The following is a 17,963-nucleotide window of genomic DNA, read 5'->3' as shown; positions in this document are numbered from 1 at the left end:
GATGGTCAGACAGATGGTATGTACATCAGCACAGTAGCAAACATTGCAATCTTGCATAAGAAGGATGTTTTTAAAAATTTTATATAATATAATGGATTATGGTTTTCAGTACTAGAAAAAGAAGCTCGCACAATTCAAAAATGTTTACCTCAAGGCCATAGTGACAAATATAGCGAGATTTATGAAAATCTCACGGTAATATCGCGAGAAATTGTTTGAAAGTTTAAAACGGCAATTTCTCATGAGATTTTCAAAATATCGTGAGATTTATGAAAAAATATAAATGCCATTATTTAAATGTAATATTTAAGTTTTAAATGACTATTTATCATGAAAAAACCATGTATTTTTATTTTAAATAATTGTTATTAATATTTTCTTATATTTTTTTTATATTTTAAAATTATTTTTTTATTGCCAAAAAATCACAAGATTTATGAAAAAATTTCAATTTCTCACGAGTTTTTGAAAAACAAGATTTTGCCGAAAAAAAACGTTTGTCACTATGCTCAAGGCCACCCTCATTAAATGGAAAAGAAAATGTTACTATGTTAAATAGTGGTCTAGTTTACCTGGCAGTGGGCGGCCCCATTAAGTAACCTGGTTCCCGGATACTTGGCTAAAATGGTGGTCCAAGTGAAACTTTTTTTATTTCAGTAAAACGGTGGTTCTAGCACCATGATCAACACCACTGCATGATGAAAGTGGACCCAATTCAGACTTTCAATTGGATATAGCTTTATGGGGACCTTGCAAGGGTTCATATTTTTACTGTGATTGGTCTAGGAATTATTTTTTTAATAATTCAAGAAAAAACCCATCACCAACCACACATTGGCTGACCTCCAGTGTTGGTAACACCCTTGAGGGCCCCCTTCCCACTAGGGAGTACACCCAGCTTCAATCTTACTTAAGGCAAGGGGACTAAACCTGTGGGTTTCGAACTTGTGGTGTCTCATCAACTTGGTGACATTCATAAGTTGCGCCTGCCAGATGAGCCGAGGCCTTGTGGGCGTGATTGATGTTAGAAATTAGTCTCGGCAATGTCACAAATCTCGTTCTTAAAAACATAAAAGAGAAAACCAAGCCAAGGAAAATGTTGTGATATTTTTGACAAATCTATTTTTTTTGTTTGCAAAAATAATCTCAAAAAAATTGGCACATATAAAAATTAAAATGCCATAAAATTTGCTTTTCATACTAATATCTGAACAAAAACATGATATTTTTAGAATATATAAAAGTTGAAAAATATCACATTTTTTTGGCATTATATTAGGTTTGCAAAAATATCATCTGATGATCACGATATTTTAAGAATCTGTAGCAAAGTAACAAGAAGTGAGATTTGGGGCAGGTAGGACCAGACGTGATCCATTTGCAGCCTTTGAGTCTTCCAGTGGAGAGAGACAACGGAGGCAGGAGTTTGACACCATTGTGACAAATATCAGGGCTTCTTTAAAAAAAAAATGAGAGTTCTTTAGGTTTGGAAGAGAGCAAAACTCTCGTAATAAAAAAAAGTTTTGCCAATGAGAGTTTTTGATATGAGAAATTAAAAAAAAAAAAAAATTTGCCTGTTTCTATAGCATGAAAAAAACAAAGTGGGAAAATGTAAAAGAATGAGAAAGAGGAGGGTGGTGGTAAAGAAGAAGAAGAAGTTCCCGTTTCTTAGTTACTTCTTCACAGGACATTATATTTTTGAGTTATAATTAGTTTTTCAATTATATAATCAGTTTCTTAGTTACTTTTATATATTAATCTTATATTTGAGATTTGTTTATTGATTGTTGTTTCATAGACATTATATTTTTCAGTTATATAATTAGTTTTCTAGTTATCTTACTTTTCTATGTTAATCTCATATTTTTTAGTACTTATTTGAGATTTTCTATTTTTTATTGGTTGTTACTTCAACGATAAAGTATTTTTTATTTATTTATATTTTTAGATATCTTTTTATAGTTATTTTAATTTTTTTTTTTAAAAAATTTAAGGCTTACCTTTTACGCCCAGCCTCAGTTTTTGGTAGAGTGCCTGTTTTTCACAACACTGCATTGGAATATACATTTTTATGTTATTTTAAGAATCTATAGCAAAGAAACAAGAAGTGAGATTGGAGTTTGACACCATTGTAACAAATATCAATGCTTCTTGAAAAAAAAAATGTGAGTTCTTTACATTTGGAAGAGAGCAAAACTCTCATAGAAAACAAAGTTTGGACAATGAGAGGTTTTGATACGACAAGTTTTTGAAAAGAAAGTTTTTAGATTGTTTCGTAGCATGAGAAAAATAAAGTAGGAAAAATGTAAAAAAAATGAGAGAGAAGGTGAAGGTGATGGTAAGATGGTGGGTAGGGATGGCAGTGGACCGGGGGACAACGGAGCCCCGCTCCACCTCTCCCCGTTTGAATTGGGGATGAAGGGCATGAAACGGGGATGAAGGTTAAAATCTATCCCCGTGCGGGGATGGACTTACGCTTTTCCCCGCCCTACCCCCGTCTCCGTCACAATCCCTGCCTTGCTCCGCCAGTGGCGGAGCCAGGGGTGGGCATGGGTGGGCAATCGCCCACCCCAGAATTAGAAACCAAGTCGAAATATGATATGACTCGGGTCTTCTTCTTCATTCCCCACGATTTGGAGGTTGCATTCTTTCAAGAAGATCAGAGCAGGGTCGTGCAGGAGTGGAGATCACGCCTCCCTCAGAGTTGCTCTGCCTCAATGCTGTGGCGAGGACCGTCCCCTCCGAGAGAGTGCTGAGGAGGCACCTCAGTTGGAAGACCTTTGACTTGCTGCTGGATCACCACCGAGAAGGAAGTGTCTCAACTACGGAAACAGGCTTTCGATCTCGATGTATGATCCTTACCACCATGGAAGCTTCGTGCCACTGCGCCACCGACAGAGGTCGATGATCACCACGCGAAGTCTGCCCACCCAACAAAAAACTTCTGGCTCCGCCACTGTGCCCCGCCCCGCCCCATCTTCAATCCTTCAAGGGATGACTATAAACAGAGGGGAAACGGGGGCCGCAATACCCCACCCCACCCCAGTTTGGACCGGGGATGGAGGCGGGGGGTGGAGGTTAAAATCCATCCCCAGGTGGGGATGAAGATTCGGATTTTGAGATGGGGGTGGGGGTGGAGACCTTGCCCCCACCCCACACCCCGGTCCACTGCCATCCCTAACGGTGGGTGGTAAGTTAGGAAACATTCCTCCACCATCTTGAATGTTTTCTATAAAAAGTGTATTTTTTTTAAATATATTTTAGAAAAAATCTCTGCATTAAAAAGTCTCTTTTGAAAGGGTAGAAAATCCCCAGGGATTTTCAATTTTGCATAACGTTTCTGCATCTTTCTCTCTTCCAAACGTGCCCTTAGTTAAACTAGTCTGATAAAAATTGAAAATATCTTTATCAGCAAAAACTTAAATTTTGCTGCGTTTAATTTTTTTAATTATTTTTCGCCGATGGAAGCCTGAGAGAAAATACAAGTTTTGATTTTCTGACGATAAAAAAGGAAGGGCGTTATTTTCTGGATTCAGACGTTTTGTCATTATCTTGTGTGCCACTTAGGCGTACGATCTGTCCATTCATCGTCCGACATGGATGCCAAGTGTTGGGTTCACCGAGCACACAGTCGGAAGGACGACCTCACGAAAACAACCGGCCTGGAAGAGCTCATAGCGGTGGTGTCACTTCCGGAGCAGTTTTTTGAAAGTTCAAAAGAGAGAGTCTCACGTTACCCAAACCCCCACACTCTCTCACGTGAGCCACATTAATGCCGCCCAAAAAACCCAACGGGAGACAAACATATAAAGAAAGGGAAAAGGCCTCATCTTCTCTTCTTCTTTTTAACTCCTTCCCATTTTCGCCGTTTCTTCCTCCTCTCCCCTTTTAAAAGAATCTCCCCTCTTCTTTTCTGCTTCCTTTCTTTTTTTTCAAATTCTCCCTTTTATAAATCTCCGCGCTTTTTTTTTTTTTATCCGGCGAGCCTCCTCCCTCCCCTGTCCGATCCTTCTTCACATCTCTCTCTAGACGGTCGGAAGTGAGGAAGCGATGGACGATGCTCTCCTGGTTGGCTTCTAGGCGATTCTGAGTCGTCTGCGGTGCTTCTCTCCTTTTTTTTCCCGCTTCTTCCGTCTTCTTCACTTTATCCAGCTGTCGAGGCTCCGCTTCCGAAGAGTCGCCGGGAAATTTGGATCGCGAACGACGGGGTCGTTGACCGTTGGCTTCTTGATCATTCCGACTCGGCTTTCTTAGTTTTCCGTACTTTTGCTTCTGATTATCCTGCTACTGCTGCCCCTGCTTCTTCTTCTTCTTCTTGTCTTCCCTTCGGCTTCGGCTTCGGCTTCGGCTTCGGCTTCGGTGTCTGCGAATTCGGCTGGAAGTTCTTTTGGGAGCTGCCGCGAGTGAGCGACGGGAGGGAATCTCCTTGTCTTCTTGATGATTTTGAATCATTTTTCTTCGTTTTTTTTGTTCTTCTGCTTGTTCTGCTACTACTGCCGCTGCCGCTAGTGCTTCTTCTCTTCCCTTTCGGCGTTGGCCTCGCTGTCGGCTTCTGGCGATTGCACAGTTCCTCAGCAGGACGCGGTAAGTGATCTTCAAACTCTCTCTCTCTCTCTCTGGGTTGATTCTCATCGTCTTTCTTCATTTATTTGCTTCATCTTTCAGGATTGATAACGACGGAGATTTATCAGAAGAAGAGAATGAACAGGCGAGGGAAAGAGGAGGTTTTGGAGGCTTCCAGAAGCATGCATTCGAGCGGTCAGGGTCATTTCGACGATTCTGGTCTCTGCACGTTTTTCCTTTCCCTGTTTTTTTTCCGGCCTTTGTAGATCTTGTTCTATGTTGTGATTTTCGAGTTTTTTTTTATGTCTCACCTGCGGTTTGCCTTTTTTTCTTTTTCTTTCTTTTTCTAAATTTTCATTTTTCTGTGTGGAAAATATCCAAAGAGCAATTATTTGAAGTTTTTACTGGGAAATGTTGTGTTATGAACATTTTTTCTGTGTTTTCTTGGTTGAATTTGTGATACTCGGTATGATCTTTGATAAACAAAGAGACTGCTTTTAGTAAGACATTATTTATTTAGTTTTACTCAGGATGATCGCCAATAACCTAGGAGATTATGTTTAGCGAAAAATTGTTTCTCCAATTTTACTCTATAGAAGCTTGTAAGTGACCGATGCATTCATGTAATCAGTTAGTATAAAATGTTTGTTATTTTTATGACTTATTTTTTTTTCTGGCCAATTAAGAAGAAAACAAGTAAATTTTTTGTGCAGCTTGACAGTAAATTTTATTGGATATTTTGTTTGTTGGCCTAACCAAATTCTGTGTTTGATGTTTTTTGATGTTTGGATTGTGCTAGTCGTCGACTTCCTTACATGCTCGTTCATGTCTTGTTAAATCCCATTCATAATCATGCAGATTTCTCTTTTAAAAGTTTGTGATGGTTCTATCTAGCCTTCTACTTCATAATCACTGCACTTTTTCCTTTTTGTTTGAAATTTTCATCCATAATCTGCTTAGTGTAGATTTTGTAAGCATCCATTTGTTTTACTTTGTGCTCCTCTGTTATTCCAATGTCTCTGATGGTACGTAGTCTAACCCAAGGGTTCTAGCTGGTTCAGCTATCTTACTGCATGTTTACTTTTCATTCTCAGCCCTTCTCTTTTTTGTCAATTTGAACGTGTCTTCTTATAGTTTAATTTGTAAAAAAAAATGTTTAACATGGTTAACCAAAAACAAATTATATGGAAGAATATCAGGAGTGAAGAGTTCTGATGATGGCAATCATAAGTAAATATGGCTGCCAAGCTCTGTGATTTTTGGATTTTCTCAGCTTCTTGTGATTCCAAATCACAGTCATAGCTCTTTGTTAAATCTAGTGAAACACGAGAAAGTGCACATTGTGATTGTGATTCTTGACATTGCTTCTCTCATGAATCCAGTCAAAGTTACTCACAGGTCTGAACTTGTGACCAACAATCACAGCTTTTGGATTCTCAGCTATGATTGTTCATCTCACCTGTGGACAAAAAGCAAACGTGCCCTAAAGTGCTGAGTTTTCTTGGTGTTAGAGAACTGTGCTTCTAAATTAATTCACAATTATTTGACAGACATGTATGCTCAGATAGGCATTTTAGCTCTTTTACAAGGGCCCCAAGCATATGAATGTGATAGCCAACATAGATCTTTGTCTTGTAGGCTTTACCAAACGTTGATTGAGGCCATGTTTGCAACACTTGTGATTTTGTAACTTTCACAGGTTTCTTGTGATTCTGAATCACATTTTAGAACTTTGACAGGAGCATTGCAAACATGCAAAAATGCAACCCGTGAATGCAATTCTCACATGTGAATGTTGAAGCCTCAAAACTTGTTAAAGTTTTACACAAGTCTGATGGTGTATAAAAATTTCACAAGCATTAATGCTTAGCTGTGAATGTGTTAAAGTAATGATATGACATGACATGCCACATTCTTACGTGATAGATTTTCACACAAGTCAAATTCACAACCTAAAAGCTAACATGAGAAAGTAAATGCTTCAGAATGTGAATCACTTAAATCACTTTCACAGAGACAAAACTTTTACAGCTACACTAACCTGTGATCAAAACAAACATGCCCTAAATGATAACTAATCTCCCCTCATTGTTTTAAGAAAAATTACGGTTGCTGCTGCTGCTATTACTACTACTAGTATTACAGTATTACTGCATGCAAGTTGTACAATCAATTCGTCTTTTGGTACTAGGGTTGACTACATTAGCAATGATTTGACTGCATTGCCTTTTCATAGAACAGAGTTATGCTTAGTTCTTTCTGTATTAATGAATATATAGTAACCATGAGTCATTCTTTGTCTGTATCAACTTTTCCTTTATCCTCTTGTACAATTTTAATGCCTCGATGTTGAGACTTTTTTCTGCTTCCTCCACAAGGATTTGTCTGAATCAGTGTTATTAAAAACGTGCCTCAAGGCGCAAAAAGCGTGCCTCGCCTCAAGGCGAGGGGCTTTATGCCTTGAGGTGCAAGGATAAGGCGTAAAAGCCCCGAGGCGTGCGCCTCATAGGCCTTGAGGCGCACGCCTCGAGGTGAGGCGCGCCTCAAGATGAGGCGTGCACGCCTTGAAATTTTGGTCAAATGAGGGGTCAAAGCCCTCATTTGACAAAAAATTAGGGTTTAACCTATATCTGTTTTCACGCAGTCTCTCTCTCTATCTCTCATATTTTTCTCACAAAGTCTCTCTCGTCTCTCACACACAGTCTCTCTCTCTCTCTCTCTCTCTCTCTCGTCTCTCACATGCAGTCTCTCTCTCGTCTCTCACACACAGTCTCTCTCTCGGCCACACAAGCTTCTTCATTTAGGTAATGCTCCTTCCCCTCTTCATTTACAAAATTTCTTTTTTGTTATTTTTCTGTCATTTAGATATAAAAGAAATTTGTATATATTTTTCTTTTTTGTTATTTTTCTGTGTGAAATAACAGTCTGAAGTTCGATTGAGTTCTACTCTCTTTTAGCGTTAAATTTTGGGCTGGTATACAACATGAAATAGATAGAATTTATGTTGTACAACATGCATTGTATATACATTTATATGTATGTGTATGTGTGTCTATGTGTGTGTGCATGCATGCATGTTTGTATTGGCAGCTACTGATTATGTTAAAAACTCGGTATAACATAATGATTATTTGTGAATGTCTGAGTTGCTAGTTTGGCCTTGCTGTTGGTCATAATGTTTATTCTTAAAACTGGTAAAGAACAACATTAGTGGTTGATTTTTACTATATTGTTGTTTCTAAATTATTTTTGTTGTTTTCTTATCTTGCTAAGTATGCTTGACACCTTATTTTCTTATAATTTTAATTGTGGCTTTAATGTTACTCATCTTCAAGCCATTGTATTGATGGCTCTTTACTCAAAGACCACTGCTTGTATTTTGCATGTCACATAGTAGAAAACAGAATTAGCTTGAATTTCAAATCTGTGTATTGCAGGTCACAGTAGAAAATAGAATTGTTGCATTAATGTTACTTTTACATGTTAATCTCATATTTTTCAGTATTTATTTGAGATTTTTTTATTTCTTGTTGGTTGTTGCTTTATCAATAAAGCATTTTTTATTTATTTGTAATTTTAGATATTTTTTATAGTTTTTTTTTAAGTTTTCAAAAAAAAATTTTGAGGCTTACGCTTTAGGCCTCGCCTCAGATTTTGGTGGAGCGCCTCGCTATGCCTCAACGCTTTTTACAACACTGGTCTGAATATATAAGAAAGGCCTTTTCATGAGTTATTTTTTCTGCCCTTGGCTTGCAAGGGAAAGACCAATCTACTTTGCATCTATGTCACATAGGTGTGGGTGTGGGTGCGGTGATGCGACACTTTAAAAAACTTGGGTGCGGGGGTGCAGGAGGGTATATATATATATATATATATATAATTTTTAACAGTTAATCGTAAAACTAATGAAATAAAAAGCAATTATCATATCATCAATTCCAATAAATCAAATTAACAATCTACAATTGTTATTCTTCATCAATAAAAACTAACACCACAATTATCATATCATACCACAGAGCCGAACCCAACCCTGTAGAAGAAGGGGGAGGCGTCGGGATCGTGGGGAGGGAGATTTTCCCTAATCCCCCGCCCAGGCCCCCTTTCATAGTTTTTTGGAATCCAAAATGGATTCGGTCAAAGTTTACCGAGTCCAGGTCATTTTGACTGCACCCGAGTCGCATCGCGTCGATGCGGGTGTGGCACCCTCTTGGGCAAATCCCTGGGATATAGCTTTGCATGTATAGAGTGATGCATTGTTTCTCCATGGTCATGATTTGTCTTTTCATCTTGTGTGAAAAGATATTCATATCGCATTGCATTTTCATGGCTATGTGCCGTAACTGGTATTGTTATTTTTGCATCAGTTTGATAAACTCAATAACCATTCCAACAATTTTGTATTGTTGTGAAAATCGTTGAGGTGTAGCGAAACGCTCCACCAAATATGGAGGCATAAGCCTCAAGGCATAAAGCGTAAGCTTCAAAAATATATATTTTAAAACATAAAAAAATCTAAAAATACAAATAAATAAAAGAAATGCTTTATTTATATGAGGGAGAAAACTTATTTTAATTCACATGATCTAGCGACACAAACTAAAAGTCACAAATTCACATTACCAATCTTTATATGCAAAATTACAAACCTACACATATACAACGGATTACATGTACGTACACAATCCTTATATGTACTTCTACAGACTACAAACCTACATACACAGTCAATTACATGTACATTCACCTATCAAAACATTATTTTTAAATAATAACACAAACCATGAAACTAACATTCACAATTTGATATACACAGTCTTTACAAAAACCAACACATACAGTCAATTACATATACATACATAATCACATGCATACTTGCACATTTTATAAAAGAACAACATTATTTCAGTTTTGTAAAAATACTGAAGGTTTATTGGCTTGCCATGAGGTCACTCAGGTTGTGCCTTAGCCTTGCACCTCAAGGCAAAAAGCCCCTCACTTTGAGGCAAGGAGCTCTTTTTGTGCCTTGAGGCGCGCTTTCAACAACATTGTTTTCCAATAACTTATCTAATATTTTTATTCTTATTTTTTACTTTTTTGTAATCTGGAATCTTGCTAGCATGGCATTGACTGTATAATTTGTTTCTAGGTAAGGAACTTGCTCAAAACCAGACAAATTTGACATTGAAGGTGATGAATCCTACCTTTCGCGATGGTGATCATCCAAGGAAGCTGGTAATCACAGAATAACAGTTAAACTTTTCAGAGAATTACGGGGTCAAGAATATTTAGGGATAAAAAATCATGTCAGCCACAGTTTTCATTCTATGGGTTTTGCTTAATTATTGATTTTAGGCTCTGTTTTGATGCTTGGTAGTTGTGGTAGGAATTGAGGATTTGGTTTGGAGTTCGTGACATTTCTTTGACAGTGATTGTTTGAGAGAAATGAATTCAGGACGAACTTGAGGAATTGAGAAGGTAGTTGAGTGCTTGCATATTCATATTTTTCACCAAAAAGCGGGATTGGTAACTGTCCACACCTAAGAGGTAGTTTTTTCCAATTCCAGGAATTAAGGATTTTCTCTTTTCCAATTCCATAAACTCTTCTTGTCTCCAGCTCCCAAACAGAGCCTTAGTATTCTTCTTTTGGTAAATTGTAAACTCAACAAGAACTAAGGGTGTGTTGGCTTGCATTGTGTTTGTATATGCCTGCTAAAATTAAGGAACTCATGCAATTCTAAATTAGCCCCTTAGACATAACTTGACCTTGTTGCAGTGTGATTCATGGATGCAAAAGCTGGACCTGGAAAACCCCTATCTGACCTGATTTCATCCATATTAACACAAACCCTGGATACACAAAATAGGTTTTCATGGAGACTTGGACTAGATTGATCTACTCATTGACCTTTTGAAATAAGAACTTCCTCTAACTGTAGGATAGTGTCTATCTGACCTAATTTAGGAACACCATTAAAAAAAACAGTATAAATGAGTTGGAGTACTGCAGTTTATTTCTTGATTTCAGAAGTGAACTGTGGTTTCCAGTCTTTGATTTCCTTCTCTCCCATTTTTTTTAGAAACTTATAAGGGTTTTAGTCAAAGATGAGGAGATTAAGGAGAGATGGAAAGATTATTTTGATAAGCTATTTAATGATAGTCATGCTCAAGATCTTGGAGACTTCTCCATTCCTTTTCATGAGATAAATCGTGACTTCATGCGCAAGATTCAAAAGAAAGAAATTGCAGAGGCTTTGAAGAAAATGAAATCAAGAAGGGCAGTTGGTCCAGATGGTATACCTATCGAGGCTTGAAAATGCTTGGGAGAGAAAGGTTTAGAATGGTTGACAAATCTTTTTAACTTGATTTGGCGAACAAATAAGATGCCTAATGAGTGGAGGAAGAGTACTTTGGTGCCTTTATATAAGAATAAGGGTGATATACAAGATTGCACAAACTATCGTGGTATAAAACTCATGAGTCATACTATGAAACTTTGGGAGAGGGTGATTGAGTCTAGGTTGAGGAAGGTTGTCATGATATCAGAGAATCAATTTGGTTTTATGCCTGAAAGATCAACTATGGAAGCTATACATCTTCTTAGACAACTTATTGAAATATATAGAGAGAGGAACAAAGATTTGCATATGGTTTTTATTGATTTAGAGAAGGCATACGATAGAGTACCTAGGGACGTTCTCTGGTGGACAATGATGAAAAAAGGTGTTTCTCTCAAGTACATTAGTATAATTAAAGATATGTATGAAGGAGTAGTAACCAATGTCCGCACTTGTAGAGGGGTGACAACCAATTTTCCGATAACGGTTGGGTTACATCAAGGATCTGCTTTAAGCCCTTTCCTATTTGCGATAGTGATGGATGAGCTTACGAGATCAATTCAAGAAAATGTACCGTGGTGTATGTTGTTTACTGATGATATTGTTTTGATTGATGAGTCTAGAGCTGGGGTTAATGCTAAGTTAGAATTATGGAGACAGACATTGAAAGCTAGAGGTTTTAAGTTGAGCAAGAGTATGACTGAATATATGGAATGTCGGTTTAGTAAGCAACGAAGTAGTGATGGGAGTGTAGTGAAGCTTGGTAAGCAAAAAATACCGGTGAATGATTATTTGAAATATTTGGGATCCATCATTCAAAAGTATAGAGAAATTGATGGAGATGTAAATCATAGGATAAAGGTTGGGTGGATGAAATGAAAAAGTGCAACTGGAGTGCTGTGCGATCGTAGAATGCCATTGCGGTTGAAGGAAAAGTTTTATAGGACGACTATTAGACCCGCTTTACTATATGGTGCGGAATGTTGGGCTGCCAAGAGACATCATATTCAAAAAATGAGTGTAGCTGAGATGCGGATGCTTAGATGGATGTGTGGAAATACAATAAAAGATAAGATTCGGAACGAGGAGATACGTAAGAAGGTAGGTGTTGCACCCATTGAAAATAAGATGCGAGAGAATCGTTTGCGGTGGTTTGGACATATTCGGCGAAGGCCTAATGATGCTCCAGTTAGAAGGTTGGAGAAATGGGAAAATATATTAGTTAAAAGAGGTCGGGGTAGGCCTAGGAAGACTTGGATGGAGATGATAGGAAAGGATATGAATGCTTTGAACCTCACCGAGGGCATGGCATTGGATAGAAATGATTGGAGGAAAAGGATTCATGTGGAAGACCCAAAATGAATTTCTTTTTTGGTTCATATCGCTGACCCCAATTGTTTTGGGATGAAGGCGTAGTTGTTGTTGTTGTTGTATAAAGGTTATGCTATTCTTATATTGCAAGTTAGCGAAAAAGATGCTGACTTTTAGATTGTGGTGTCATTTAGTGCATGTTGGAATTTACAATGACTGTTGAACTGCTTGGGTTTATTGTTATTTCTTCAGAGTCTCTTTTAACCAAGATCATTGACGCACCTTCTCATTTATTTGCTTTTAAGACATTGCTTAGTGTATCACTCATTTACTTTCCATTTACAAATCGGGTATCTGATGAATTTTTTAATTGCATGACGTTCAGCTTGGAAATGGTCTGAAGAAAGCCTCTATGAAGCCTATGAAGATGTTTATTGCTGAAGAGATGTCCAAAGAAAGAGAATCTAGGCATCGCTCTCCGAGTATCATTGCGAGATTGATGGGTCTTGATGCACTTCCTGTGCCACAAGCAACCTTAAAAGAGAAGAGGAAAGTTACAGAAAATTTATTTCAGAAAACCGCATTTGAGAAGCAACAAAACCAATCTGAATCATTGCTCCATGGTTACAAGAAGTATCCTAGAAATAACACATTGCCTGAGATACATCCATCCCATAGGCATGTCATGGAGCACCAAGAGTTTAAAGATGTGTTTGAAATCAAGGAGATGTCAAGGATCCATAAACGAAGTTACTCAGGACATCAGAGTAGCGTGGTAAGCTCAAAACTTTCAGAATCTGATATGGCATTTGTAAGGCAAAAATTTATGGATGCAAAACGTCTCTCAGCTGATGGGAAGCTTCGGCGTCCTAAAGAATTCCATGATGCGCTGGATGATCTGCATTCAAATAAAGATCTATTCCTGAGGGTCGTCCCAGATCCTGACTCATTATTGACAAAGCATCTCTATGATTTGCAGCCTGTCTCATCCCCTTCCACATCTAGTCATATTACAGTTTTAAGATCATCAAAGACTAGAGTGAAAGTTGAATTTTCTGACAATTATTGTGGTGGTGACATTTATTGGAAGTCAAAGAGAAAGTCTGAAGGACGAATACGTTTGCAGAAAGGTTCTGATGGATGTCCGCTGAACCATAATGTTGCTCCTTTTTCCTCTGGAAGAATTTCTGTTTATCCTTCACATAAGCCATGCCAGTCACAGAGCCAGAAAAGTGATAATGATCTCATGCCCACAAGGATAGTTGTTTTGAAGCCTAGGTCAGTACCTGAGACTAGAGTGTTGCCATCACAACATACTTCAACCAACCACAGAATGCACAGAGTTCGAAGATCTACCAGCCAAGATATGCTTGAGGAAGTTATTGACTGGCAAAAATTATCCAAAAACAATTCAAGAAGATCTGTCAGACTAAGACCGAAGGGTTCAAGGGAAATAGCTAGGGAAGTCGCTAGGAAATTAAGACAAAGTGTTGGCAGAAGCTCCCTCAACATGCCGTCTATGCAATCCACTGCCTTCATTAGAGATGAGGAATCTTACAACCTTGATGATTCTGGAGTTTTTGCTCCTTGTCGACTGTTACATGAAGAAAATAACAAGTACTCCTTGCCATCTTATCCAACAGAGTCATCTGTGAGCAAGGAAGCAAAAGAGCGGCTCTCTGAAAGGTGGAAAATATCACACAGCAGTGAAGTAGGGTATCTTGGAAGGAGTTCTAGTACATTGGGCGAAATGCTTGGCATGCATGAGATGAGCCCTGAAAAGGAAAGATCTTTACCTACTTTAGGAGACATGATTGGCCAGGGTGGTTCTAATGATAGTTTGGCTGGAAAAGATTTATGCACAAGTTGGGATTCAAGTGCAGGCTCAAGTAGCAGGGATTCTAGACAGGCAGGCTATGCCACAGACCTGCTAAGGCCAAGGTCACATTCGGTTTCAACTGAAGGGTTGGGACTTCCAAAGGCAGTTCGCAGATTTGGTTCTGTGGATGACATTGTCAATGATCTGATAGCACGAGAAGTGATCGCCCCAGGGCCTCAGCGGTCATTCTCAGAAAGGCACTCTACTCTGAAAGAGAAACTTTTCACCAGAAATCGGAGATCTGATGGTTATAAATCCCATTCATGCCGGCTGGTGAAGCCAGATAATGACCATTTGAGCGCAGGCATTGATTGCTCCACCATGCGGCATCGATCAAGTTTGAGTGGTATGAGGAGTTCTGATGACGAAAGTGTTCGGTCTGACAAATGCTCTCTGTTTTTTACTGATTTTCCAGCTGATGCAAAACAGCTCCAGGATACCGTGTCAGTTACTGAATGTTATTCCGAGTTAGCTTCTGACCGCCATAATAACCTTCCCTCTCAAGATTTGGAGGCGTCAATTCTAGTAACAAATTTGGAGAAGGATTCTTATGCTTGTCCTGTTTCTCCTGATCCTGATAGTAGCATACCTAAGGTTTGTGATGTTTAACACTCTGCATAACTAGTTATTATCTTATGTTAGTAGATGCTTGTTTGGTTCTATGTTTTTGATATTAAGACAGGACTGTTGACACTCGTTAGGTTCATGTCATCTGAACTGACTGTGCTCTTATTTCCATCAGTTGTGTGCAATGGGCTGAGCTGTTTGGTGTCAATGGCACTACAATTGCCTTGGTGTCATGCCCAACCTGACCCAGAACCATATTAGGCGTCGATTTTTCATTTGATGAGAAATAAAGATTGAACTGATCCGCAGATAATGCATCCGATCTGTACCTGGTTTAAGCATGTATGAGCTGAATATGCGAGTTGCATCTTCATCCAAATCTAGTTATACATAATTAGCCTGGTTGTGACGGATCCAGTTGATCGATCATCACAGTCGGGGCTAGGTCTGGATCAACCTTGATATGATTTATATCTGACGTACATAGAGTTGGTTGCATTTTCAAGTTGTTCTGATGTGTTATTTTGCTTTTTGTTCTCCATTTGATGATTGTTATCATATCTTCATTGAAGCTGAAGTGGCAAGGGCCTTCTGATCTGTGGGTTCTAATTTCAGTTTAAAATTTTGTGGTTGTAGGTTTCATCGTCGGCACGCTCTCTATCAACATCACTGCTTTCCTTCCTGCCGCAAACTGGGCTTGATGATGTCGAACATGACTCACTGCACAAAGAGGTTGCAGAACAACCCAGTCCTGTTTCTATTCTGGAACCCCCTTTTGAAGAAGAGTTCTCTAGCTCAGAATGCTTTGAAAAAATTAGTGCCGGCCTTGATGGTGAGTAAAGCAATTTGTGGATGTGGCTCCGTGCTTGAAAATTATTGCCACCCATTCTTGTCTAAGTTGTACTTTCCTTTCTCTCTGCCAGGGCTACGCAAGCAACTGCGTTTGCTCGGGATGGAATCTTCACAGAGACATGCAGAAGATTCAGACTCCGAATCGTCAGTTGATGAGGACTGTACAGATCGATGTTACGACAACTTGGATCAAGCAGAATGTACGCAAGGAGAGAGCATGGAATCCTCATTCTTGTGTGACGTGCTCATGACTTCAGGCTTTTATGGCGATCAAGGTGTGTGGTATTCATCTGAATGCCCGTTAAACCCATGCTTCTTTGAACAACTTGATAAGAAATACCGCGAGTATGGGAAGAAGTGTTCTGGATATTCAAGGGAGATGAGGGTCCAGCGATCAGAAAGACGGCTTTTGTTCGATCGTATAAATGCAGGCCTCGTGGCAATGCTGAGGCCATCTATGGAGATGCATCCGTGGGTGAAGGTGCGGGTTACAAGCGAGATTCCTAGGCGGCCGGGGGGGCAGCAGTTGGTGGAGGAGCTGTGGGAGCTAATCCAGAGTGGTGAGACAGAGAACGGAGGTGAGCTAATGGAGACGATGGTAAGGAGAGATTTGGCTAGGGATGGGCAATGGCTGGAGTTGGGAGAGTATGTTGATCTGATCGGTACGGAAATAGAACGCTATCTAATTGACGATCTAATGGTAGAAATAGTTCGTGATACACAGTGAGATCACAATCGCATCAAATGTAAGAAATGATGAATCCCCAATCGCATCAAATCTATGTAAATGATGGAAGTCCTATGAATAAATAAACGATTAGCATTATTTTGTTTTTAATTCTTTGTAGATATGCTGGGGAACAACCCTTGGAATTCGAACCTGAGACTGCTTGGTTGTGACTTGTGAGTGTGACTCTATGCCAAAAAGATATGTGGGTCCGATAACACATGATGGTTTTGACTTGCGAGTTCAAAATTTTTTGAAAAATAAGATACACATGATGGGTTTGGCATGAAAGTTTTTTTTTTTTTTGAAAAATAAGATACAAGAACACGGATTTGTCTAACTAGTAAAAAATTACTTTTTGATATTTTAATATTTACCCATATGGGTTGAGAATACGTAGCCAATCGGGTGTTGTAAAAGGTAACTGGGGATACAACCAAAATAACATGTCCCTATGACATTAGTTTAACCTAACTATCCAGCTTTCTCATTGAAAAGCTCAGCATTATTCTCGGCCACTGTAATTTACACTTTTCGAAAAAAGGTTTGGCTATGTGAGACGCCCTTCAGCATTTACTCTATTCAATTCCTAGGAATCTCGGTGGGATGGGCGTTTATGCATTTGGTGTTCTCGAGGCAAAATCTTTGTCAAACGCCTATGGTGGTCCTGTTTGAAATCTGAGCGTTAGCAATGCCGTTTATGCATTTGGGATGGAAAGTGAAGACCTTTTCTCCTTTGTATTTACTCCAAAAGATGGATTTGACAGCTACCACCTTCTTGAAGTGGTAGCAAAGCAGCAGCCACTTCCTCAAATGCATAAACTCCATAAACGCCCATCCCAGCTACCGATCCCAAACTGGCCCGTAATGTTTTTGCTTTTGCTTTAGGATGCCGAGTTGTGACTACCCTTTTGCACATACGCTTGCTAGGTTCATTTCTACGTGAAAAATGTGTTGGATACGAGTATTTTGGTTATAAGCAACTAGGGTTAACTAACAACAACGGTTCGGGTTCGGTTCATGTCGGGTGACGAAAATAGAATCCTGAACCCAGACCTGCATAATTTCAGGCATTTATTTTTGTTAATATATATATATATATATATATATATATATATATATTTATATTGCTGGGACCCGACCTATATATTGCTCGGGTCAACCCAAATATCTTTTGGGTTGGTACTTTCCATGCCCCATACCTGAGAATTCGGGTTGGGGTCAGGTAATTGATACAAACAGGACCTGTTGACAGCCCTGCAAGCAAGCAAAAATGAGGCATTTGGAGCCAGATTTTGTTCTAGTCGATTGGTTGTGGTTTTGTCACCTTTGTCTCTTAGGGGCTACGAGTGTGGATAGATCACACGCGGAAGGGATCATGATAGATCTGGATGTATTTTTTTGGGTTTTTTTTTGCAAATTAGTCCCTGCCTTATGATTCATTTACAAAATGGTCCTTACCTCATATCATTTTGCAAATTCACCCTTCTCCTTTTTGTAGTTATTGCAAAGTGTCCCTTCTGTTAAATGGCAGTTAATTTAACCATGGTTACACGTTAACCACAGCTAGCCCATCAAGCAAATGACCAAAATATCCCTTTTTTCCCTGTCAGCGGACTCCCACCTTTTCTGCCTCTTTTTTTTGGTTACTGTCTCATAATTTTTGTGATTTTTTAGCGTTTGATACACTTTTTTTTTCTCTTGATTTAGGGTTTCATGCGATTAG

General features: G+C 38.9%; 1 protein-coding gene across 2 annotated transcripts; it reads left to right on the top strand.

Moving 5' to 3' along the window:
- Positions 1-3,760: 3,760 nt before the first annotated feature.
- On the top strand, positions 3,761-16,410 carry LOC149845841 (uncharacterized). 2 transcript variants are annotated; one of them, XM_089997750.1, is made up of 6 exons: positions 3,761-4,584; positions 4,666-4,782; positions 9,713-9,798; positions 12,598-14,685; positions 15,295-15,490; positions 15,582-16,410. In XM_089997750.1, the coding sequence occupies exons 2-6, from the start codon at positions 4,701-4,703 to the stop codon at positions 16,235-16,237; spliced, it is 3,108 nt and encodes a 1,035-aa protein (XP_089853876.1). In that variant the 5' UTR covers positions 3,761-4,584; positions 4,666-4,700; the 3' UTR covers positions 16,238-16,410. The 2 variants fall into 2 exon arrangements, with proteins under 2 accessions (XP_089853876.1, XP_089853877.1); XM_089997751.1 differs by lacking the exons at positions 3,761-4,584; positions 9,713-9,798 and having other exon boundaries at positions 4,669-4,782.
- Positions 16,411-17,963: the final 1,553 nt, after the last annotated feature.

Source organism: Nuphar pumila, chromosome 2 (assembly GCF_984573655.1).
Source record: "Nuphar pumila chromosome 2, dmNupPumi1.hap1.1, whole genome shotgun sequence".
In the NCBI taxonomy this organism is placed as follows: Eukaryota; Viridiplantae; Streptophyta; class Magnoliopsida; order Nymphaeales; family Nymphaeaceae; genus Nuphar; species Nuphar pumila.
Note: the sequence above shows the minus strand (reverse complement) of the source record. Positions and strands in the feature narration are given on the sequence as shown.